The sequence below is a fragment of the Girardinichthys multiradiatus genome, chromosome 13 (assembly GCF_021462225.1).
Source record: "Girardinichthys multiradiatus isolate DD_20200921_A chromosome 13, DD_fGirMul_XY1, whole genome shotgun sequence".
Taxonomy (NCBI): Eukaryota; Metazoa; Chordata; class Actinopteri; order Cyprinodontiformes; family Goodeidae; genus Girardinichthys; species Girardinichthys multiradiatus.
In genome coordinates, this window is record NC_061806.1 from 21,314,987 (window position 1) to 21,341,987 (window position 27,001).

The 27,001-nt window shown below is 38.4% G+C and overlaps 1 protein-coding gene across 1 annotated transcript in view; it reads left to right on the plus strand.

The window, feature by feature from the left end:
• Positions 1 to 27,001, plus strand: part of elp2 (elongator acetyltransferase complex subunit 2) — a 50,359-nt gene that overhangs the window by 8,933 nt on the left and 14,425 nt on the right. Inside the window, exons 6-17 of the mRNA XM_047384488.1 lie at positions 32 to 96; positions 218 to 284; positions 4,160 to 4,306; positions 4,472 to 4,567; positions 5,595 to 5,695; positions 19,030 to 19,161; positions 20,391 to 20,540; positions 21,765 to 21,956; positions 23,233 to 23,302; positions 23,490 to 23,585; positions 24,641 to 24,698; positions 26,807 to 26,879. Of these exons, the coding sequence (XP_047240444.1) occupies positions 32 to 96; positions 218 to 284; positions 4,160 to 4,306; positions 4,472 to 4,567; positions 5,595 to 5,695; positions 19,030 to 19,161; positions 20,391 to 20,540; positions 21,765 to 21,956; positions 23,233 to 23,302; positions 23,490 to 23,585; positions 24,641 to 24,698; positions 26,807 to 26,879 (1,247 nt within the window). The remainder of the gene's footprint in view (positions 1 to 31; positions 97 to 217; positions 285 to 4,159; positions 4,307 to 4,471; positions 4,568 to 5,594; positions 5,696 to 19,029; positions 19,162 to 20,390; positions 20,541 to 21,764; positions 21,957 to 23,232; positions 23,303 to 23,489; positions 23,586 to 24,640; positions 24,699 to 26,806; positions 26,880 to 27,001) is intronic.

The window sequence follows — 27,001 nt, forward strand, 5'->3', positions numbered from 1 at the left end:
TGTATGTTTTGTCTTTATGTGCCTTTCAAAGTTCCCATACTGGCCTGCGGGGGTGATGACTCTCAGGTGCATCTGTACGTGCTGGAGAGCGGTCTGGTAAGCTTACATCACTGCTCCCTCAGCAGTAGCCTGTTCATGAATCCTGTGCTAATTGTTTAATCAGAGTTTCTGAAGTTTGAAGGCAACCAATAGACCCTGTGAAACTGCTCTGTTGCAGCTCCAGAAAGCCATGTCACTGCAAGGTCATGAAGACTGGGTTCGTGGTGTAAAATGGGCATTCACAGGTAAGTTTGTTTATTTGTTAAGGTGTAATCAACACACTGTAAACCAGGAGGCACCTTCATGGGAAAAGAATCACACCTAAAAGGTTCATATACATTTGAAATATTCATCATAACTGGTAGTAAAAAAGTGTGTAAAAATATGAACTGCTGTCACTTTTACTTACAAGCATAAGGCATCAGGAACTTCTATGTTGCTGCATTTGTAGTGCCACTTATATCCTTACCTTTTATTAGTTGCAATGCTTGATAAAGAAAGAAATTAAAAGATTCACATTATTCTATTTAAATACTTTCACATAAATCCATAAATATTGAAAAAAAAAAATAAATCAGAAAGAACAACATTCAGGCTGGGAGGATGCAGTTAAAATTTATCTGCATCCTCCCAGCCTCAGTTCTTTGGACTGATGTGGGTGGATTAATGGTGTTGACAGTAGTTCTACATATGATATATCGAAATTAGATAATTATATTCTTTAACAGTTTTTTTTTATGGTTAACAACTAATGATAAATTTTACAAGTAACATACGTTTGAAATATTGCTGACTATTGCTTTTATTCTGCTTGCAGTAAATTGGACTGTTTACTTTAGTGTCAGCAGGAATATTTGTACAACATTTATAGTGATTGTGATGGAGAAATGTTTTGTGAAGAGTAAGTCAAGATATGGCACAAAAGGGTGTTAGTGTTTAAATGTTAAGAAATTCTGCAAAGGGCTTCATACAAATTTGTGGTGGATCTGTCTTCCTGGAAGCATTTCTGGCTCCTTGGTGATGCTTGGAGAAGCCTTGTATAGTAGCAGCGGTAGCTTATCCTTGAGTTTGTTGCCCCATACACCTATGTAGCTTGATCATCACATAAATTGAAGACTTGCCTACACTGGCCTTTTGTACAAGCTACAACCTCATCATGGGCTGGCCAGCACCACAAGTAGCCAAATTCATTGTAACACTTTTGGGCACTGCAGCTGCTATGTGGACGAGGTTCTCCCACTGCTTTGTTTGCACCATGCCTTACATAGAGACCAGTATGTACTGTGGTATGGAGAAGCACGCACAACTCCAAGTTGCACATATATGTAGGTTGCACTGAGTTAGAGGGAGTATGTAAGTTCTTGAGACTTTAGAGTTTGATCGGCTCACAGTTAACAGCAAAAAAACACAGGTTTTGGACTTTATACACATGATTCCTTTTGACTCCATTTGCAGAGGTACTTGCACATAGCCCTGCTCTAACTAAAAGCCCAGGAATGCACGCTCTACATTTGGTGTGTCACCACTTTCAGAAAGCCCCATAATCAGCCTAGAACTCATGGGGTAATAAACTGATGGCGCTTTCTCATCTATAGTTAGGCTAAAATTGATAGTAAAGATGCAGTGACCTATAATAAAAAACGAAATTCCACAGAGTGTGAGGAAACATTTTAGTGTAGATTTGATACCATTGTGACAGTGACCAAGAAAGCAGCAAAGGGGGAAAAAAAACCCTCTTTATGAGTAGGGTTCAGTTGCTTCTTAAAGCCAAAAAATATGTCTGTCACAAAATATAGTCTCTAGTTTGAAGGAGGTGCTTTTTGAGGTGATTTTAAACCATTTATGAATTAACATCAATTCCTCTGTCACAATTGCATGCAGTTTTGGCAGACTTTCAGGCAGAAACCAAAACAAATGATGGTTGGTGTCATCATCAAATGTCAGTGCTTTGATTGACTTGATTTAAAAGCCTGGCATTATTCTCTATAGCAAATAAGGAATTTCCAGCATTATGATAATATGTATGTCTTTTTTTGGCACAGATAAAACTGGGCTATTTACCACAGATAAAAAGCTGTCATGCATTATGTATAAAGACAGGGACTTCAGCAGAAAACATAGCATGTGCATTGTCTGCCACCTGTCTGTGTTGGCCTGTAGTCCTGCTGTCCTATTGGCTACATCACAGTTAGATGCTAATCTCTGATTGATCCCTGATGAAAATTCCCCCGGACATAATACCTTAGGGTTTGATGATAATTATAACCAGAAAATTAAGGCTCAGTCCCTTTTCATCCAACATTTACCAGCGTAATCACAATCATATTTACTTTAAGCTGAATTCTAATACAGTTGGAGCTCGTCTCATTTGGTTAATTTGGCCATCTTTCTCAGCTCTTCCTCTGTTTAATACCTCGACCACTGAGCAAAATATTTGCAAGGATCTCTCAATACTTAAAAATGCAGCTTTCTGGACAGGGTAAAAGTGTACTGTATACACACTATTGTATGTTTGGAAAAGACATTTCAGCATCTAAATTGGACTTTTAATTGCACATGGTTAATTTATTTAGTATATGTGTCAGAAGAACAAGGAAATCAGCTGTGTGTTTAAAAATAATGATTACATCATGCAGTTTTCATATTAAGCAGGCAAAGCAAGAATAATTCAATTTGAATTCAAACTGAGACTGAAAGTCTGTAGAAGCACCTCTGCAGTGGAAATAGGATGCAATATTAAATCTTGACATCAAGAAAAATAAACTGCTATGCGATGGCTAGCTATATGGGTATGGAATAGTTTGTTTGCAGGTATGAAATAAGGGTACAAATAGGCAAAGAGACAAATCAATTTGCAGGAGCTAAGAGTGCTCTCATCGGTCTACTTTTACTTTTCTTTTATAATTACAGAAGATCCAGAAGATTTTTTTCCTTTTTGTGGGATTAAAAACACTCAGCTAAACTCATTCTAAATAGGTCCTGCTAATGCTGCGTTCCATTGGTATTAGGAAGTCGGAATGTTTGACCTCCAAGTAGGACATTTCAACTGGAACGCCCGCAAAAGTCAGAATTACAAGTTGGAAAGTCAGGGCAACACGACCATACCCGACCTCCGGATTCAAGATAGTTGCTACTCGCATCAATAGTACTAAAACTACTCTATTATTTATGTAACATTAAGTCAGTCATAAATGTCTTACTTTTCAGTATTTATAAGATGAGATGTTTCAATGCTGTTATGTGTTTTTGTTATTGTTGTTAGACTGCTGTTACAGCTGCTAGCAATACGAACAAAAACAAGCAGGAAACTGTAGCTCTACAACTCGAAGATGACATAAACTCCGACATCCCAGTTCTGACTTCCGAGGTTAATGGAACGCATCATAAGTTTAACAGTTTTTAAAAACCTAATATCAAGTGTAAAATGAGGGTAAAATGATACTTGTCATCATCCCATACTGTACAGTATAATTTCCTGGCTTGCCATGGAACCTTGCAACGCCTCATACGGTTTAATGAACCACATTAAATATGCCAGCAGGCATCACCAGCCACTAGTAAAGCACCAGATAGACACCACATACCACTGGGTGTTTAAACAGGGTCACAGGGGTGTACTGGAACTTTTATAACCTATTTATGCTCCAAGTTTTCAGTTCTGTGCTGCTTTTTATTTTGCTCAACTTTAAACGTAATTATTATTATTAAGCTCTAACAAGAAAGAGGAAAAGGGAAGAGAAGACCCGACCAGGTTGCTTGACATTTAACCTATAAGGGGACTGTTTAGTTCAAACTGGATGGGAATTTTTGTAATTTGATCCTATATTGTGGAACTATCATTGATAAAACTATCATTAATTTTGAATTAAAACAAAAAATCTCTAACCTATTTAGTTTTATTTGACACACTAGTTCCTTTCATACTGTGTTGTATGGAAGTTTAAAATGTGTATCTTTGTATTTCCTTCGTCCACTATTTTCAATATATTAAGCACATAATATGTGATGTGTAGGGTTGCACCTTTCTTGAAAATTCACAACAAAATAATCAGTGACATTGTTACTTTGAGGCCTCCTTGAGCGAGAGGATTTTCAGATTTTCTCTCTGCGTCTCATTCAGGGAGCGAGCTGTTATTAGCCAGCTGTTCACAGGACTCTCTCATTAGAGTGTGGAGGCTCTGTGCCAAATCTGCCACAGACACGAGCGCTGATGATGATCACACAGTCATCAAAATGAAAGAGGACGTTTTTGAAGTGAAGGACAGAGGTGAGCAGACCAGCCAGACTTGATTAGAGAAAAATGTGTTAATTAATCAGATGAGGACAGCTGATTTTTATGCTCACTATAGTCAGTACAACATATACTTTATTCGATTTGCTGCCAGGACTTGTGTACCCGATAATGCTGATATGTTCACTGTTCTTTTCACAGGAATGGTGTTAGTGTTTGCTGTGTCCCTTGAAACGGTCCTGGCAGGACATGAGAACTGGGTTTATGGGGTCAACTGGCAGCCTCCTGTCTATAAAGGTAGTCTGGTTTTAAACACATTAAGGCATTTAGTTTAGGGTTCCTTCACAGTTTTGAATAATATGACATTTGAATTTTGCAATTGTGGAAAAATGATGTGGTATAAATAAATCTTGAATTGATCACTTGAATTGGTTTATGTTTAGATGATGCCCTTATTTAATTTGACACATCAGAACTTAGGTTATTGTCCAACATCACATGCAGAATGAGAAAGGGCCTTTACACTGCTTTTGTTTTTTGACCTACAGACCTTCTTAGAACCTCAGAGTTTTAAATGTGACCTTTTTGCTGCTAAAGTTTGATGCCAAAATAAGCATTGAAAGTCCCATTTTTTAGTTAATTCTTTTTCGTCATTATTTAAAACTAAATTAAGGTATAACAGATAGAAATTAAGATTGAAAGAATCTGTGTCTATTTTATGTTTAATTTGAGTGTTTTAGGTTTTGAAGTTTGAACAAATCAAAGATTTTCCAGATGCTAAAAAAGTGTTGAAATAGCCCTTTACGAAAATGGTGAAATGGAAGACAACTTTATGTGATGTTTCTAGATTTGTTGAACTTGTAGACAAATAAAACCTGATTAGGTAAATGTTTTATACTCAAGTTTTCAGCATGTAATAAAAAATGTCTAGAAATTTAAGGCTGTGGAGTTTTGCAATTTAAAAGTTGTTGGAACCGTCTTGGTCATTGAGGCTGCAAATCTTTGGGATCCTATGACATCATACGTGGTTGTAATAATTAACCATTGCTCCTTTGCATAATCTGTTCCCGGTGCAACATGTTTGTTTTTAGAATTCAAAACAAACGGCAATACAGATTTTTTTGGCAGACTAGATGACATGCATTGGATGAAAAAAAATAAGTTTGACAGTTGACTTGGACTTGGGACAAAAGTCTTTGGACTTGACTTACAAAAAGTGATTTGTGAATATCTCTGAGAACCATTGGCTCAAACTACTATTGAACAAGATTAGCAGTGAACACTCAAGCTGTAAGCATCTCAGTGTCTCTGTCTCCCCCTGCAGGTGGTGAGCTGCAACAGCCTCTCACTCTGCTCTCAGCCTCCATGGACAAAACCATGATCATCTGGGCTCCTGAGGAAGGATCTGGTGTCTGGGTAGAGCAGGTTGGTGTTTACTTGAGTATTGTGATGATTTATGTAGACACAAACATGTGAGATCCAACATTCTGTCCGGCTAGCCCGGGACTTTCAGGATCCAGCTATAGATCCAGCCTTCCTTTCAGTCACTTCTCTGCCCCTAATCCACCTCTCCTGCTTTCTCACTTTACTTATTTTTTCAGTTCCCACTCTTTCTGACATTGAGGTGTCTAGAATAGCATTGACAGACAGTGATGAAGAAGAGCCGAGACTGGTACACTACCGAGTTATGGCTGTCCTGGATGTTTCACTATGTCACCCTCCCAGCCCTTTTTTTTTTTACAGCACATTTCCCAATACATGGAAGATAGAGCGGATAGTCACAGGCTTCCGTTCTAGCTCTTTTTTGTTTTTATTAATTTAAACAAGAAAAGAAAACACGTGGAAAAAAACAATGCAATATTTACAAGTGTTTAGAGATGAAACATAGAAGGTGAGAGGTTTTAGTCATGGTAGGCAGTGCTGGACAAAATACTGCAGATTAACTGGTTGTTTACAATAATTGGGTTGAGAAGTTCAAAGCGAACAAAGCTGGTATGAGAGGAATCAGCTCTCAGTGAATTGCAGGGAAGGAGACCAGACTTTATTGAACTGGATTAAATGAGCTCTGAGGGTTATTGAGAGCTTTTTTAAATGTTCAGCAGTCTGTTAAAAGATTAAGCCATTGATTTCTTGATTGTCTTGTTTTCTCGTTGCAGTTGAGTGATATGGTTTTCTTGGCCAGAATTAATGCGATTGTAACAGAAGATTGTAATGTCTGAGTTGTTTTGTGCTCTGAGCCCCAGACGAAGGGGTAGGAGAGTGCTTAGGATCATCATGGATTGTTTGTTTATAACATCTAACCAAAGGACCTGAACTGTTGTGCTGAGACAGAAGTTAAACCCAATGTTCCCACACAGTCTGGAAAGGTATAGGTAATGATGGAATTTGATTTCAGGGTTTTGTGAGTCTGGATAAGTGTGAAAAAAGACAAGTGTAGAAAAATATTTATATTTCCAGACTTCATTAGCCCCTTTCCACTGAAAGCCCCAGGATTTGTTTTTTCCTGGGTAGTAGGGATCCCAGGGAATCTCATACTTTGCAATGGGCCATTTATTTAAATCAGCCTAATGACATATGGCTGTTGTGAAAAAACTGCAATACACCTTCATACCAGTAGATTGCATTACTCCTTTACTCCGTTTAGAAGTTAATAAATAATTTTTTGTGTCAACTGATAAATAATTGATGATGAGCAGCTTTAGAGTTATACAGTGGATTAATTCCTTCCATTATCCCTTGAGTTGCACAGGATCCATAAGCAGGAAAGTTTAAATCATTATTTTACAGAATTGTTACTTTACAACTACACTTTGTATAGTAACCTCTGCCATTACTGAAGCTGCTGGTTACAAGTCTTGCTGCACACAACCCCGCCCCTTTAACAAAGCCCGGGACAAGCTGAAAAGACCTACTCCAGATCAGAAACATTTATCCATGAAAGTAAAGCCCTGGGAAAGTGAGATAACCTGAGTAAATTTGTATAGAAACGTGATCTGTGCTTTAAAAGCAAGGCCCTTTGCAAAAGCCTTGGGCTTTCAACTGGCAATGGAAAAGAGCCAAATGTCTATCCTATTATTGACGACTGTCCTTCCTTTCTTCTGACATTATGTCCTACCTTTCTTCCTCGCATGCATCCGTTTGTCCTTTCTTCCTTAGCATCCTCCCACCCTTCCTCGTGTCATGTCTTCATTTCTTCTCTTCTTTACTTGTATCCTCTAGTTCTGAAACAGCTTCATGCATGGGGTGGGAGACGTTTTCCGACAGCAATGTTTTTTTAAATTTTTTTATGATTTTTTGGCTAAAGTTCTTCTGTCTCCTATCACCTACACTGTGGGACATTAGCACAAAAAACACTGCTGTTGCTCCTTTGTGCATTCTATGTGCACAAAGGAGCATTATCGCAGATCCTTCCTCTCAGCAGCTGTTAGACTTTATAATCATCACTGCTTACAACAAGCTTAGTAAGTGGTTACATCCCCGGCGTTATTTGTAGTTTTTCCATTTCTTGTAAATGATGGTTTGTTTACTCATGCACAATTACAAATGCTTTTTTTTAATGCACATTTTCAAATCACCCTACTCGGTTGCACATTTTGTTTAATTTGAGTATGCTATTTTTAATAGCTGTACTGTATGTACTTTTTGATATTTATTGTTTTTCTGAGTACCTTTATGCTTCCATTTGTCCTTTACTTTGTTGCTGACTCGCCTGGATTTCAACACTTCTTTTCTTTCCTTCCCTCTTGTCCTTCCCTATGTAAGTCATTCCTTCCGTTTCTTGTGCCCTTTTTCCCTTTTTATTTTCTTCCTTCTTGTATCTCTTTTACCAGGTTCTTGTTCACTGTAAAAATACATGCAATAAATTCACCATGAACTTTAGTATTTGATATTTTAAAACAAACACAAGGGACTAAGAACACTTGAAAAGGAGACCCCCCCCCCCCCCCCCCCCGAGATAAATATATACAAATTTCTAAAAGAATTCAGACTTTGCATTTTTGTTTTTAAAATGATCTGAAGTTGCATGCTGTATCATCAGTCAACTTCCAAACAAAGAATATTTCAAACGCATCACTAAAAGGCCAAAATTGTCTTCACAATCATGTTTATGATGAATGTATATAACCTTGCAACTTCCCGAGATAGAATTAAATAAATGAAACATGAGTTTGAAAGAACTATACAAGAAGGACATTACATTAATCATAAAACAAAAATATTTATCAGTAATTTGTAATTACATATGAGATATTAATTGTAAATAAGTGGCTTTTTCCCCAGAATCTTTCTTTTCTTTTTATTCCCCAAACAAAGTTGTTAAAACATGGTCTCCTCCATTGCTCCCCCTTCCTTCCTTCTTTCATCCCCTCTCATTTCGATGGAGACTTCCTCTCTTTGTTTGCCCAGCAGCTGAGGCCGTGCCAGAGTGGAAGCTCAATTTAACACAAGTGTGGATTGGGAGGAAAAAAAGAGCGATTCTCGCCCCATCTGCTCCACATCTTTTATTTTGTTCCAAAATGGATCATACTCTCAGGTGGTTCGAGACGGCACACAGCCTCTTACTCGGGCATTGCTCCAAAATCCAAAAATAACAATCAATGACGTGTCCACATATGCAGATATCCTGAAGTGTGTTCTTTCAAATAAACATCTGAGTGAACAGAGAGCCAGTGTATGATTACAGTCCAGGCTGAAGAAGATTCAGTACTCGATCTGTTACTTTGTTGCACCTTTGATCCCATGGTTTTGTTTCCACAGTGATTAGCAGCAAAGTTTCCTTTCTCAGAAAGGCATGACGATTAGGGCCCGAAGCCACTGAGGGTCTCATATATTCTTAGTATCACTAGGGAGGAAACAAGCTGCAGAAAATGACAAGTCTTGTGTGGAGAATCTTTTCATACACCTGGAGCCCTTATTCTGACAAATAAAAAAAATAAACTGCAGACCCGGAGGAACCTTTGTGCTGTCAATGTGAAAATTCATGGCATATTAGTCCTCTTTCAGTTCCTCTCTTTCTCTTTGAGACACAAACCCTTTGAAGTAGCTCCCTGGCTACAAAATGAGATTAGCCTCTGAAGCTGTGGGACACACACAAACACAGCTTTATACAATAACAAAACATTTTAAAGAACACAACTCTGTATGATTTAAATAAGTAGGATTAAAGGTGCTTTTAAATGCTATTCCGTAGTTAAAAAGGTGTTCATCCACACTGAGACTGAAGTATTTGGACGTAGCAGGTTCTGCGGCGTTAAATAACCAGCAAGGTTTGTTTTAATTAGTCGATTTTTACAGAGAAGTGCTTTGCATCTTTACTCTGATTAGAATAATTGGTGCGATCTAAAGGACAGCAGACATCTTGCCACACAGACGCACCAGTAATTAACATCTACGACTGACCAGAGAGCCACCAACGCACCTTGAGCGATTTTTTTGTTTGTGTTTAAGAGATGACCTTTTTTGAGCCTTACCTTAGACTCAAAAAATATGTTTTAATAATAACTGATTTCATTAAATGGGAAATATTTGCTAAATTATGTATTTTTCTTCTAACTCTAAAATATCTTATTAATATATGTTTCAAAATCTGATTGAAGAGAACGTTGTCAAAGTTAAAAGCTAAATGGATTCGTCTGGAAACCGATTTGAAACAGAGAACAAATTATATTCAAACGCTCCCAGTCAAAGGTTTGGACACACCTTTTTCATTCAATGACTTTTTCTTATTTTTATTAGTTTCTACATTGTAGACACATAGTGAGGTAGGGATGGGTACCTTTCACATTTGAACCGATACGGTACCGGCCCCCGGTATCAGTACTCAACGGTACCAATTTCGGTACTTTTGTATGTGTTTATGTGGTGATAAATGTTACTGTGTTTAACAATAAAATCTAAAACTTTTTCAATTCAACATATTTATTTCTCAATATATAAACTTTAATGAGTATTTCAAAACAGCCAGCTGTTTATATTGTAACATCTCAGTTGTTTCAAACATTCCTTCTCCCATGTTTCTGGCTGCAGACGACGAGTCGCTAACGGATGCCGGCGTGCTAATGGTGCCGAATGCTGGAGTTGTAGCCGTATATCTAAAGCTGACGAAAATTGTGCTCTCTTCAGCCTTGAGAAAAATCTTCTGCTTAACCAGGTTCTTCCTCAGATTAGAAGTATTTCAGCTGCTGGCCTTGTACTTCATGCCACAAATATAGCAGCAAGCGCAATCTGTATCGCGTTTTGAAAAGTGGAACCCTACTTTCAAGCACTTTTTATCAGCCATGCTTTGTTGACTGCAGCAGCGGCTACTGACGTCATTTCGCTCTTGTGCGTGCAATGATGTGTTTTTGTCCTGCATGGAAAATCACCTACTTTTGCACTCCCTTCAGTGTCACAATGATGTGTTTAGGTACCAAAACATGGTACCATTTAATTTTACGCCAATGGGTACTCTGTAGTACCGACTGAATTCAGTCGGTACCTATAAAAGTTCCAAATTCGGTACCCATCCCTATAGTAAGGACATCAAAACTATGAAGCAAAAGCATACATAATTCTGTTAACAACCAAAAAGTTGTAAATGAACTCAAACCATCTTGTATATGTTAGATTCTTCAAAATAACCACCCTTTGCTTTGATTACTTCTTTGCACACTCTTGGCTTTCTCTTGATGAGCTTCATGAGGCGGTCACCTGAAATGGTTTTCCAAGAGTCTTACAGGAGTTCCCAGAGACAGAAATAAAAATAAAGACAAACCATTGAATGAGAAGATGTGTCCAAACTTTTGACTGTTAGTGTACAGGTCCTTCTCAAAATATTAGCATATTGTGATAAAGTTCATTATTTTCCATAATGTCATGATGAAAATTTAACATTCATATATTTTAGATTCATTGCACACTAACTGAAATATTTCAGGTCTTTTATTGTCTTAATACGGATGATTTTGGCATACAGCTCATGAAAACCCAAAATTCCTATCTCACAAAATTAGCATATTTCATCCGACCAATAAAAGAAAAGTGTTTTTAATACAAAAAACGTCAACCTTCAAATAATCATGTACAGTTATGCACTCAATACTTGGTCGGGAATCCTTTTGCAGAAATGACTGCTTCAATGCGGCGTGGCATGGAGGCAATCAGCCTGTGGCACTGCTGAGGTCTTATGGAGGCCCAGGATGCTTCGATAGCGGCCTTTAGCTCATCCAGAGTGTTGGGTCTTGAGTCTCTCAACGTTCTCTTCACAATATCCCACAGATTCTCTATGGGGTTCAGGTCAGGAGAGTTGGCAGGCCAATTGAGCACAGTGATACCATGGTCAGTAAACCATTTACCAGTGGTTTTGGCACTGTGAGCAGGTGCCAGGTTGTGCTGAAAAATGAAATCTTCATCTCCATAAAGCTTTTCAGCAGATGGAAGCATGAAGTGCTCCAAAATCTCCTGATAGCTAGCTGCATTGACCCTGCCCTTGATAAAACACAGTGGACCAACACCAGCAGCTGACACGGCACCCCAGACCATCACTGACTGTGGGTACTTGACACTGGACTTCTGGCATTTTGGCATTTCCTTCTCCCCAGTCTTCCTCCAGACTCTGGCACCTTGATTTCCGAATGACATGCAAAATTTGCTTTCATCCGAAAAAAGTACTTTGGACCACTGAGCAACAGTCCAGTGCTGCTTCTCTGTAGCCCAGGTCAGGCGCTTCTGCCGCTGTTTCTGGTTCAAGAGTGGCTTGACCTAGGGAATGCGGCACCTGTAGCCCATTTCCTGCACACGCCTGTGCACGGTGGCTCTGGATGTTTCTACTCCAGACTCAGTCCACTGCTTCCGCAGGTCCCCCAAGGTCTGGAATCGGCCCTTCTCCACAATCTTCCTCAGGGTCCGGTCACCTCTTCTCGTTGTGCAGCGTTTTCTGCCACACTTTTTCCTTCCACATCAGAAATGATTTATTGATAATAATAATAATCAGAAACTATAATTTTTTTAATAAGATAAATTACATGTGCATGCGATATATTTAAATAAATGTTTCTCAAAAGATTCTACTATGAAGTAAAAAAAAAAAAAAAAAAAAATGACACCAGGTAGTGTCTTCAGATCTTGAATCATCCCTTGTCTGCTGCTACTGCTCCATGCTGCTCACTTCGCCTCCGGTTGTTTCACTTAGTGTCGTATACAGGTCCTTCTCAAAATATTAGCATATTGTGATAAAGTTTATTATTTTCCATAATGTCATGATGAAAATTTAACATTCATATATTTTAGATTCATTGCACACTAACTGAAATATTTCAGGTCTTTTATTGTCTTAATACGGATGATTTTGGCATACAGCTCATGAAAACCCAAAATTCCTATCTCACAAAATTAGCATATCATTAAAAGGGTCTCTAAACGAGCTATGAACCTAATCATCTGAATCAACGAGTTAACTCTAAACACCTGCAAAAGATTCCTGAGGCCTTTAAAACTCCCAGCCTGGTTCATCACTCAAAACCCCAATCATGGGGTAAGACTGCCGACCTGACTGCTGTCCAGAAGGCCACTATTGACACCCTCAAGCAAGAGGGTAAGACACAGAAAGAAATTTCTGAACGAATAGGCTGTTCCCAGAGTGCTGTATCAAGGCACCTCAGTGGGAAGTCTATGGGAAGGAAAAAGTGTGGCAGAAAACGCTGCACAACAAGAAGAGGTGACCGGACCCTGAGGAAGATTGTGGAGAAGGGCCGATTCCAGACCTTGGGGGACCTGTGGAAGCAGTGGACTGAGTCTGGAGTAGAAACATCCAGAGCCACCGTGCACAGGCGTGTGCAGGAAATGGGCTACATGTGCCGCATTCCCCAGGTCAAGCCACTTTTGAACCAGAAACAGCAGCAGAAGCGCCTGACCTGGGCTACAGAGAATCAGCACTGGACTGTTTCTCAGTGGTCCAAAGTACTTTTTTCAGATGAAAGCAAATTCTGCATGTCATTTGGAAATCAAGGTGCCAGAGTCTGGAGGAAGACTGGGGAGAAGGAAATGCCAAAATGCCAGAAGTCCAGTGTCAAGTACCCACAGTCAGTGATGGTCTGGGGTGCCATGTCAGCTGCTGGTGTTGGTCCACTGTGTTTTATCAAGGGCAGGGTCAATGCAGCTAGCTATCAGGAGATTTTGGAGCACTTCATGCTTCCATCTGCTGAAAAGCTTTATGGAGATGAAGATTTCATTTTTCAGCACGACCTGGCCCTGCTCACAGTGCCAAAACCACTGGTAAATGGTTTACTGACCATGGTATCACTGTGCTCAATTGGCCTGCCAACTCTCCTGACCTGAACCCCATAGAGAATCTGTGGGATATTGTAAAGAGAACGTTGAGAGACTCAAGACCCAACAATCTGGATGAGCTAAAGGCCGCTATCGAAGCATCCTGGGCCTCCATAAGACCTCAGCAGTGCCACAGGCTGATTGCCTCCATGCCACGCCACATTGAAGCAGTCATTTCTGCCAAAGGATTCCCGACCAAGTATTGAGTGCATAACTGTACATGATTATTTGAAAGTTGACGTTTTTTGTATTAAAAACACTTTTCTTTTATTGGTCGGATGAAATATGCTAATTTTGTGAGATAGGAATTTTGGGTTTTCATGAGCTGTATGCCACAATCATCTGTATTAAGACAATAAAAGACCTGAAATATTTCAGTTAGTGTGCAATGAATCTAAAATATATGAATGTTAAATTTTCATCATGACATTATGGAAAATAATGAACTTTATCACAATATGCTAATATTTTGAGAAGGACCTGTATTTACTGTAACCCTGGATTTACACTGTATCTGTTCTGGTCCGTTCTGGTCTGCCGCGAAGCCCGGAGGACATCCGAGTACCAAACGTAGACCGCAATAAAAGCCAGTGATAAATGCGGTAGTAAGTCCAAAACAAGTCATTGTGTGGAAGTTAAACCAGTTAAACCCGCTCCCCTTATAGTTTTATGCATCCAGATATTTTCATGTGTTTTGTTCTACAGTGGGTGAGTACACAGAGTGCAGTGAAGCTATATTTGTTGCGTAGTTTGGTGCATTTAATGTTAAATTGCTCGGCTTAGAATACCTTAGATGATGTATATAGCCAGTAACTGAAGTAATTGATCTAATGCAAACAACTGGTAATTTATGCACGTGTACATATAAATATATGCGTGTATTTATGATATAGCAAAATCTAGTCCGTCTTCAGTGAATTATTTTGAAAATCCGGATGTAGTGCTTGTTCTGTTTCCTGGTGGTTCGGTATGATTCATGCAAATTGAGTCCGGCTATGCTCTGGCATCAATAGACTCGGCTCGAATTGGACCGCCGTCCGAACGTCACAGCACTTATACTCTGCCATCTGATGACAGCTGACTTTCTTCTTTTGACTCTGCTTCGTCTCTCTGATAGTGACTGAAATATATCTAAAGAAACGTCAGATTCTTTGCTGCTGTCTGCGTTGTCAGCCGTTGTAACACCAGTCAGTTTACGTGCCGGGATTCCCCTTTTACATAAAAAAAAAAAGAGGCAAAGGAGTAGTCTTGAAGTGCCTTTTTTAGTGAAATTTATTACCATATTTATTACCATGAATTTACTTTTAAAATATTTTAGAAATATTTCCTTTCCATAAACGTAATTGGATTTATCATAAGAATTCGATGTCACAGGCACTTTAACCGAGGCCAGTGAGGCCCACAGTGTGCCCACATGTTCTGGGTATTTTGACGTCCTGGATAAGTAATCAATATGTTCTTAGAGTAGTACTGGTAGGAAAGTTACTCCTGGGAAGGTTCACCACTGCTCCATGTTTTGTCCATTTGTGAGCTGTCTGGAGTCTCAAAGCTCCAGAAATTGTTAACCCTTTCCAGACTGATAGATGTCAAGTTCTAAAAATCTTAAAAATTCTTAATTTTGTTTTCCTCCTACAAATGTGTTCATTTGGTAGACTGAAACAAAATTATACTAGGAGAAATTTCCTTTGCTCTGTTGTTTTGTTAGAACTATAGAATATGGCCAACAGCCTTATATTTTTAAATCTGTCCTAGAAATAAGTCACTCCTGCTAGGCTATGTAATAACTTGAAGGTAGATTTAAGGACCTTCTCTGGACACTTCATGTTTTTTTTTTCTGCTTGTTTAAGTCTATTTCACATTCATCTTCTTAGTTTTCTCTTCAGGAGAGATATACAGTACATCTCTGCTGTCCTTGTTGCATTCCTCTTCATTGTCACCACTGTCCGGGCCCTGCATCCACATTGTTCCTCCTCATAAACATGACAGATGACAACCGTTTGCCTGGGTGTTTTGTTTTTTTCATGATTTATACCCTGCTCTTGTGTGCCAAATTTTAAAATCAATCTGCTTAATGTTGCATCTCCTCCTCTCAATCTCACCATTTACGTCTCTCAGGTTGCTTCTCCTCCCCTCGTGTCTTCTTTAATCTCTCTCACTAGAGGATCAAGCCATTCAAAGTAAAGACATGCCTTTATAGCTGCCATTTGTTCCGCTGTGGCATCCTTACAGGCATTATTTAGAAGGTCACCGAAGCTTGTGCAACTTAGGATCTCACTTCTCTGCATCTAATTTGTTTATTTCTGTTTGTGTCGGTCAAGTAAAAATCAGACAGCTCTCATAATTCATCTGGACCAACATTCATGATGTAAAGCACAACATATTTAAAGATTGAGTAGCTATTACATATTTATTTTTAAGTTCAGAATGCAACAAAGGGATAGTGCACTATTCCCTGGTGATGATCCAATTCTGAATCTAAATCAATCTGTCCTTTGGGCTCAATGTAGCCATTAAGGTTTAAGGGCCAGAAAGGTTTTTATTGGTTTTATTCCTAATGGATCAAACTATTCAGCCTAGTGGTGTCAAAGACCAAGCCTTTCATAGTGCCCATTATGTTCCTCCCATGAGACATTTTCTCTTTTGTTGTGGGGGGGAGACAAACCAGGTGTTTGTGGCCCTGGCAAAAGATATACTTGATTGTTAATATTTAAACAGATTTCCACATTGTTTCATGTTTATTTCATCTAATTCTATAATTTTGAATTGAAATGTAATTGCAATGCATCTTACAAAATATAGAAAAATGAATGCAGATCATATTCAAGATTAGTAAATTTAGAATGTTTTTTGTGAGATATTTGATATTGTGTTCTGGCTTTTCAGTAAGAAACCTAATTTGATTATTATAATTGCAAAATTCAGCTGTTACAGATAGTCACATTTTAGCACCTGGAAATAAAGAAATCTGAGGATTTCATACCTCAGACTTTGTTTGGAGCTCATAAGATGGAGAATTTCACCCCTTACTTTTACTAAACCTATATTGAAAACACTGAAACGGACTCACACATTACATGTTTTGTGTCTGGTGAAACCTTTTTGTTTATTGATTTTAAATGCAGAGTTCAAAATGCAATTCAGTTGAAATGAGGATCCCACTGCCTTTGAAAGAGAAACAGGCCCACAGCATGACATGCCCTCAATCATAATTAACAGCGGTGCCTTTTCACAAAATTATCCTTTGTTTCACACCACACGATCCAGGACTATTTCATGCCAGAAAGCTCAGTCCAAGTTTTGCGTTTATGTTTGTGATGGTAGGACAGAAAATACATTTTCCTGGCTTGCCTTCCAAATAACAAGCTGGCATGTAGAGATCATCTAGTTGTTGTTATATAGACCTAGGCTGTATCCTATCTTAACATAATAGCCCAAGTCATATAAACCAAGATATGACTTGGGCAATTATACTATGAGGCTAATGACACACTGCTACTCAAATGTTTTAGATACACGTTTGGTTTTTTTTTCACTAATGGGCATAAAAATAAAATGTATGCTCATATCTGCTGCAGGTGATGACTATTTGCAGGACACCTACTGGAATATTGGGTCACAAATGTTTACATAACTAGAATCAGAGGGTCTGTTCAGACCCGGGATCAGTAAATGTCCCTGTTGATCCAGATTTAAGTGAACAAGCATAACATCCACAAATTATAGCTGGTGCTAAAATCAGATACAGAGAGCTTTTGTAATTGCAAGAGTATTTTCATAATGAGGTTACTGCAGCAGTTTTGGTCAACTCCAAGAACACTTTAAAAAAAATAATGTACATGCGTAAAGAAACTAATTTAGCCATCCATCATCCAGATATCCACTGATGAATAAAATCTTGTATTGTGTGTGAACATCTTTTTTTACCTAAACTATATTTACAGTTTTCCACAAAGCAGTTTAATCTCTTCAGATCAGCTAACAGCAGTGGTGAGTCATCCAGGTAACTCTCGCCTCTTGAATTGAGTCACATTAGGCTCGGGCTGGTCTTTCAATATGTCCCAGGACAGATTGCATGTACACCGACAAACTAATGCGGATACAAGTTTATCAGCTACCTCTGAAGGTAGTCTAAGGAAAACTCGCCTCGCTTGAGTGCACTCATGTGTATTTAGCACTGTCCAGACAAGATCAGATCACTCATGCTGCATGTTAATGAGAGATGTGAACAGGGTTAGAGATTAGTGATGATTTTTCAGTGTCTTGAAGTATTGTCCCTTTATTCAGTGGGATATTTACCCACTACTTGAATTAAGTGTAAGGGTGAGGGTGTTGGGCTAGGGGTAAGGCTAATCCTAGGAAATGGGATTCAGCCTTGTTGTGACCCCAAGATGCCACTCATTGTTGCAGTTCTCTTAACAGGTGTCCTTGTAATTCCATCCTTACCATTTTGCTCTCATCCTCCCCAAGTATCCCAATTTTACCCTTTTCTTCTTTACAGAGGTTCAGGAAGTTTAAAATAGGCTCAGCTAATTATCTTCAAAGGTGTCATTTTTGGAAAATGTTCAATTCAATTTGTCAGTGTATCTGTTGTCTCTGCATAAATCCAAAAATGCTTGCTGCCTGAGGTTGTCATTTAAATCCATAAAACTGGTTGCATAACTTTCAGTATGAACAAAAGCATGGTGCCTGTAATTGGAGAGGTGGTGAGAATCCTAAAATAGTCTTTTCTTATGTTCTGGTGTCGTTCTCACCGTAAGTGCTGTGATAACTTGTGAACTAGTTTTTTAGCGGAAGTTCAGCCAAGATGGAGCGTTTGTATTGTCTTTCTGAGGACGACACTGCGGTCAGACACTCTCATCCAAATCCACTTTATCGACAGGGTTCTCAAGCTGTGACATTTTTCATGATTAGTTTCATGTATTATGCTGTGGTTAAATTGCTTTCATATTTACTAGACAAATCTATTTTTGTTTGGCCGAAAACACTGGGTTTATTCAAGGCTAATGAGTTCCATTTTGTATAATTTCTCATCTAATTTGTCATCTTAATCTTATTTGCCCCCTTTTTAATTCCCCTCTTCACTTCTGTTATGAATTCTGTTTGTTAATGAGACTTTAAGATAGACTGAAATCATGTTTTTGAAGCTTTACTTTATTCTTATCCCTTGTTTTCTATAGATATTGTTTAAAAGGTCGGGTAAACAAATTAACCTGCCATGGTGCTTTACTGTACGTTGGGTAAGAGCGGTTGTTAAAGATTGCATAAATAAATGCTTTGAAAAAGGTGATGTAATAAAGTGTGTCACTTTTTCTCCTCTTTAACAAACATTCATTGAATCTTCTGTAACGTGACGACTCTGACCCAGAAACTAAATGGTCTTCACCACCTGAAGTTGTGTTTTATAAATGTTTATAATGTGGTTTAATCAGTATTTTATTTCTGTTTAAAACTAGGTGCGCGTTGGGGAAGTAGGTGGAAACACTCTGGGCTTCTATGGCTGCCAGATGAGTCCGGATGGCTCAATGATTTTGGCACATGCTTTCCATGGAGCGCTGCACCTTTGGTGCAAGGATCAGGATAAAGAGGTGACAATCATGACTGTTTAAATGATTTAACTATAAAATTCAATCTTGTAAAGTTACTCTGATGCTGCTTTTTGAAAACAAAATCTTAAAAGGTACAAAAACAAAACAAAAATAGATCAGACTAGTTTCATAACCAGTAGTTCATTTATGAAACGTTTATTTGTAGAGTTGCCCAATTTGCCAAATTACAACCGTCACTGTAATATTAATGTGTACAATATAACATTCACAAAGGTCTGCTTGGATGGAATTAATGGTAGGATATTGTATTTATTTTAAGTGCAGCGTAAACCTTCATCAGCGCTGACTGAGCATCTGTATTGGATGACAGGAAGTAAAATTATTGTGTTATGGCAGAAGTTTTGACATGTCCAAGATAATTGTTAAAGCCTGATTTTAGCCGGAGATCACATCACAATGGCTACTGTATCAAATGTGTTGAAGAGCAAGCTGGGATATTATTTGCTTAAAATCACATATCTTCATGCCTCATTGAAATGAAAGACAGATATGTGGGGTTAGAAGTCAGTATGCTGCCTTTAGCTTTCATGGTGAAAACCTGAACCAGTTTGTGTGACAATATAATTTTTATGGGGCTTTGACCTAATATCATCTTTTCCACTTTCTTGTGCATATTATGGGGGGAAAAAGCCTATTTAAATTTGTGCCATTTTTTTATACTATATTAAACTATATTTTAAACTATATGGTGAAAAATCAAATAGAAGAAAATGGACATTTTATGGACCCAATCCAGGGATCAAAGTTGGTTCTCACATCACAGTTTTCAAGGTTTAAAATGTTAAAATGCTTTTTTCCACCTTCCATAAAAAAACCTTTTTTAAAAGGTAGTCTCAAACCTTTCAAATAATAACAGTTTTGAAGTCAGAATATATTGACAAGCACTTTCATATTTCTACTCTGCTACACCAACAATGATGAGAATACACCATGTCTCTGTCTGCTACTCATTCTGACCGAGTCAGTGTGTATCATCATCAATCATCACTGACAAGGAGAGGAGGTTTAATACAGACATAACTGGGTTTATTTGGACCCAGATGAACACTAAATTTAAAGTTCATGAAAACTAAAAAAGATTTTTCAAAGGAAAACTGCTTCTTTGCCGCTGCTTCCTAATGGTTGATAGTGTGATCAGAAATGAGGGTTTAGGAGCTGGACAAAGAAGACTAAATATGGCTTTTATATCTTGATGTATCTGTATGCAGGGAGAGTGGAAACCTGGAGTTGTGATATCAGGTCACTTTAATGCTGTCCAAGACCTGAGTTGGGATCCAGAAGGGCAGTTTATCCTTAGCGTGGGCTCAGACCAGACCAGCAGGTTGTTCACTACATGGAGGATGCAAGACAGCAAACAGGTAAAATAGCATAAAAACACGCCATACCACCAAAGTAAAAAATGCCCATGCCTGTAGAAAACTGTAGAAAAAGACCCATTATTTGCATTATTTGATGTTGCTTGTTACATATTAGCTACAGTTAATATTTAATGCAAATGTACATATAAAAAGTATTTAAAAACAAAGAAGTTGGACCAAAGTCCTCTTTAATAAAATGTAAAAAACTAAAATCAAGATAACCGACAAACTTCTCAAAAAAAGATAAAAAAAAAATAAACCAATAAAAAAAAAAAAAAAATGTATTAATTATTTTAGGTTTGCTCTTAACCTAAATACGGAGGTGAAAAGTAGCTCAGATGTTATTCTAGAATGTACAGCAAACAGTAAATTAAAGTAGAAGTATTTTAACTTAGCCTGTTGTACCATGATTTAACCAGTTCATAAGTCATTTATCTTTAACTATGTCACCATCCCACTAACAGGTCTTCCTTTTCATGGCATCATGTTTGGTTATCTGTTTGCCTTAAGCCCAGAACAACATCATAACATGTCATCCAGTTTAACAAGGTTTGTTACCAGCCAAAGAAGGGGGAAAAAACATTTAAACATTTTCTAAATTGTTGAGCGTTTGTATCTTGTAGAAAGTTTATATAAGCTTCAGGAGTAAGTTTTCCTCACGTTTATGGCCCCGATGTGCTTCTTTTCTTTTTTTTTTAAGAAGTCTCTCTTCTAGATTACGTAGTATGAGCTTTTGATGCTGTGCATGGTTTTAAAAATAATTTTTATTTTCATTTTCCGTCTTATATTAGAAACTTTAAATAAGCCAGATGTTTTTCTTATTATTATTATGTCCTGATATGAAAATCTTTTTGTCATTTTAAATAAGCTTATATAAGAAAAATACCCACAAAAGAACCTTGGTTAGAACCGTAGTCTGTAGTTGAAGTTGAAGTTGAAAAAACAACCAAATTACACCTGTAGAAACTTGGGACAATAAAGTATTAGCGTTATTTATTTAACTGTGCAATGTACATTTAAAAATAATGCGAGAACAAAGCTAATATAGATTGTAGCAAACTTCTCCCACGAAGAAAAGATTTTGATCTATTTTGGCATTATGGGTTAAACAACCAAGTCCCAAACATAAAAAGTTTTTTTAAATTGTCTGACACTTTCTTGTAAACCACATAAACAGATCTGGATTTTTATGTAAAGTTTTTTGTCTGTGTTTTACCCCTGCAGGCAACCTGGCATGAAATCTCCCGGCCACAGATCCACGGATACGACTTGCAGTGTCTGGCCATGGTCGGGAGGTTTCAGTTTGTGTCTGGGGCCGATGAGAAGGTCCTCAGAGTGTTTCAAGCGCCTCGTAATTTTGTGGAGAACTTTGCTAACATCTCAGGGATTTCGAAAGAAAAGCTGCTTCAGTCCAGTGTGAGTGTCCTCAATCCTAGGAATACACTGCCTTGAAAAAAGACTCACATCCGCTGAACATTTTCACATTTTGTTGTGTTACAACCACAAACCTCATGTATTTCACTGGGAATTTATATGATAGATTAACACAAAGTATAGGGCATAGTTGTGAAGTGATGTGATACATGGTTTCACCCTTTTGATTTAGTGCTTTTTAGAATCACGTTTTGCTGCTGTTACAAATGCAAGTCTATTTGAGTTCACCAGCTATGCAGACCTAGATACTGGAAGTAATTTCCATTCTTCATTGCAAAATAGCTCAGACTCAGTCAAATTAATGGAAATAATCTGTGAACATCAATTTTTAAGTCTTGGCCCAGATTCTCAGTTGGATGTAGGTCTGGAGTTTGACCACATGAATATACTTTGATGTAACCGTTCTCAATGTAGCTCCGGCTGTATGTTTTGGGGTTGTTGTCTTGCTAGAAGGTGAAGCTCGACCCCAGTTTCAAGTCTCTCACAGCCTCTAATAGAATTTGTTTTAGGAATGTTCTGTATTTAGCACCATATGTTGTCCCATCACCTCCAACCATTACTGCTGAAGAAAAGCATTTTTTTCAAGTCCAACATATAGGCCAGATTTCAGGAGTTCAGGACTAATTCTTCTCCTGGGGACATATTCTTCCAGTAGAGCTGTGGATCTCTACAGCTCCTTTAGAGTTACCAAGGGCTGCTTCTTTGATAAATGCTCTCCTAGCCTAGCTTGTCATTTTACATATACATTCTTCTATGCTAAATCTGCTTTAAGGTTCTCCATAACCTTCTGCCTGACCTGTCTGCTGTGTTCCTTGGTCTTCATGATGCTGCTTGTTCACAAACATCTGAGGCCTTCACAGAACAGCTGGATTTATACTGTGAATAAATTGCACACACGTGGACGTAGTTTACTGGTTAACTGATTTCTAAATGCAATGGTTGCCCTGGATTTTATTTGGGGGTATCAGATTAAGGGACTGAATACAAATAAACCACTACACTTTCAGATTTGTATTGGTAAATAAAAAAAATAAAAAAAAGAACATCTTTTGGTTTCCTTCCACTTCATAATTGTGTGCTAGTGTGACTTTCACATAAAATCCCAATTATATACATTGAAGTTCATGGTTGTAATGTGAAAAAATGTGAAAACGTTAAAGGGGTGTAAGTACATTTGATATGGTGCTATAGATGGAGACCACACAGTCTAGATGTTCTGTAAATGTGTCTCCTCCTCCACCTGTCTGCTTTTTCCCAGGGCTCGGCTAGCCTTCCAGAAGGAGCTAGCACACCTGCCTTGGGTCTTTCCAACAAGGCTGTATTTCAAGGTAAAATACTTTCCCAGCACAGCAGTTAAGTGTTATATTGCTCCTACTGGGGCCAGGTTTTATCTGATAATCACTTTTCATTTGAAAAAATCAATTTAACTTTAACCATGTAGTTGGAAACAGCTGTGCCCAATCTAGTTTAGAAAGGTTTGTCAGGTGTTTTCATTCCGTTAATGTGAATTTACAGGCGACCTTGTCCCCAAAGCTGCCAAAGAAGAGGAGCAGTTCAGCAGTATATCTGACCAATACCAGGAGTCGTATTTCCACCCGCTCAGCCTGACTGGTACTGTAAAGCTGCACAGGCTCATACTTACTTTCAAAATGTGATAAACCTTGCAGGTTTGAAAGGGAGTTCTTCTCTTTTTGGAGGACAGGAGACGGTAAAGGGAGCTAAACTAAATACTTTCTGGGGGAAAAAAAATATATGTTATCATCAAGCAAAAATACCTTCTCACAAATTTAATTACTGATTTTTTGTTTTTCTTCTTGGTGGGAAAACACATTAAATTGATGCTTTAGATAAGATTGCTTTGAATGGCCAAACAACGAAGCATTTTAAACCTCCTGGGCTGGAGGCTGTGGAGGGCTGTCATCAGCATGAGTGAAGCCGCTACTAAATCTGCAATGCTAATTAGAAGCCAAGCTTATGGGACCGCAAACTTAAGTATCGATAACCCCGGGCGGTGGAGGATCAACAAAGTGTGCCAACTGCTGTTAACAATGTGTTTTCTCTTGTTAGATTGGCTTCTGCGGGCAGGAAGAGTGATGAATAATTAGGCTTATACGACGAGCTGATGACCAGTAACAATAACTAATAGGGCAAGGAGCTTAGTTTTCTATTCCATTAAACTCTACGGCAAGCTGTGCTTGTGCAGAATCTGTTACTGAGGGGGAGGATTGACTCTTGCCTTTAGTCCATCCCCTTGAAAACTTAAGAACTAAACAGATTAATTTGAGCCAAATGAAAACTGTGAATATGAAGAAACTTTGTCTTTAGGGGGTTGTTGTGTCCTCAGTGTGGCATGTAGCTTTTACTTCAATCTTCCTCTCAATACTGTCTTTATGGTACTCAAGCCGTTTCTTTTCACTTTAGATTATGCTCCTCTCACATTCTCATAGATTCTTAGGGTCCAGTCTATCAGTCATCAACAGTAATAGGGAAAGAAGGGAAATATATTCATTTCAGGATAATCCAGATTTTTATTTAAAAATTAGAACAACCCAGTTTTAAGGGCCTTGCCAGTGGTGTTTCTCTTTTAAGGATTTTGAGCTGCGTTAATTTTCATTTTTTATGTTTCATTTTTTTATTTTTTTGTTTGTGGTTGTGTGGATTAACAGAGCCACCCCCAGAGGATGATCTTCTCCAGAACACACTGTGGCCCGAGGTCCAGAAACTGTACGTATCAACTTTATTTTCTGTGTTTTGTACCTGCTGGTAAATGATCCCAGAAATGACATGTTTTTTTGCACTTTTCGAAGTATTATTTTACAGTTGATTGTACTTTACTTTTTACTGACTTTTAGTTTTAGATTTTAATTTAAGTAAAGCTGCTATTATTTCAAATGAGCTTTCATAATTCTGGAGTCACAGTGCCTTGCCAAAGTAACCGTACCCCTTGATTGATTTTCACCTTACTGCTTTGTCCTCCACCATAATGTCCAGTCGGTTACCTTCACCTCTTTATCAGGCTGGATCTGGAAGTCCCTCAGAATCCTAGCACTGTTTCAGGGCCGTCTTTGCACAGCCAGCATCTTGGGTCCTCTCAGGTGTGGTAGACCCTGTTTCTGTTCAGCCCTACCTGTGTTACCATGATTAGGGCCATCTGTATTGTCTTATTGTCCATCCCGCTCTAGCCAATGATAGGACTTGTTGATCAGCCACATCTTCAAACTGTCGGTGGCACGCACCAAGCAGTGGCTTGCCTTTCCAGATGGTTCCTCCTGGTCCTTCTGTTGCACATTGGGTTTCTTGCTTCCTGAGCTATTTATTTGATAGATCTTCGTTGGGAGCCATCTTCATCATGTTTACCAGGATCTTTGCTGCTCCATCCTGGGTGGTGGTTCTAAAGCCCACTAAACGGAATACAGGCAGCGAATCGGCATAGATGGCTTGGACTTTTACCATTCAGCTACCTTCTTAGGGCCTGTCTCAGTCCTTGTAAGTACTATGAACTCTCTATGAAGGATGTAAGTGTCCTGTTGATGATATAAATCTTCAAGCACCCCATGGTCCGTGCGTGCTGCTCTGCCATCCAGTAGCTGGTTCTCAATTAGACTGCTTTGCTAACGCATTGCTTACGGTAGTGTAACTGTATGGCTAAACAGTCAACAAATATTCTAACCAATTGTATTTTGGAACATATAAGTAGCATTTCTTTATGTTCTCAAGAAACTGTTGCTGGAAAAATTTGTCCAACAGTAAAATTTAAAATCCCAACTATATTATCTGAGCTGAGTTTGAAAGCATCATCAGTCAGAATTGCTGTAACTGTGGCATGGCTCATTTGTATCACGTTGTATCAGAACCAGTGCGATATTGTCCATCTCTGACATATGCACTGGGAGTAGTTTTTGCTAGCGTCTGTTTTGCGGATCATCAGTGTGGATTTGGCCCATAAATATGAAAAGAATCAACACAGTTTCTTGAGTGAATCTGTATGTGATCTTTTTTTTGTTTCGAGGATGTCTGTATTGTGGTAAACAAAAACAGTTAAGAAAATATGTCTGTTAAAAAATAAATAAATAAAAATAAAACTTTTCAACACCTTACATGGGAGCCTAAAGCGGTCTGATGTAGCTCTTAAGCAAGGCAAGGGACTTTTCTCTTTGTTTTGCTCAAATCACTTATGGTATAAATGATTGATTTCTAGAAGCTCTTCATTGTTGTCCCCTCCAATCAGAATCCAACTTTCTGCCACCCATGAGCCTCCTCTCTAGGCTAAATATATTGCCTCCATTTGTTGCCAATGCTAAATCCATTTACTAGTCAATCTGCCATAAACATGACATATGGCACAGCCTTTTATGCAAGATGTGGACATCCTCTGTTTTGAAAAGCATTTTTTTCTGCCTCCATTTGGCTGCACCTCTTGAATCATTTAGTGCATTATAGAAACATTAAAATGAGTAAGTGGCCACATTATTTTTGTGGCATAAATAAGGCTCTCACCATCGTGGCCAAATTACTGTCGTTTTTAGAAAGCTTCCTGGTAGAGAGAGATTTTTGTCTACTGAGCTGCAGACTGTGATTTTTGTTTGTTGGCATTTTGAAATGACCAGGTGATGGCGAGCTAAAAACGATTAGGCTTTGAGTGACTGGCTGCTCCATTTGTAATGGGTCAGAAGAAAGACCTGGTCATCACAGATCTATTTTTTTATTTATTGTACACCATAATCATTTACCATTTTTGAACTGATGGTGCTTGGAGTTTTAAAGCTGGAGTTTAGAACAAGTCAAAGCCGTTAAAGAATGATCTGAGAATGATTGCCCGTCTCTGTCTTCAGGTATGGTCATGGATTTGAGATGTTCTGCCTCGCCTCTGACAGCACCAGGACGTTGGTTGCATCCGCATGCAAGGTCAGTGTTGTGGAAACGAACTGGTTCACATTTTGGATTAGATGAATCTCCCGTGCATGACGGCATTATCGGAGAGGAAATGTTCCTTTATGGCACACATGCTTCATTTCAGACTGTGAAAC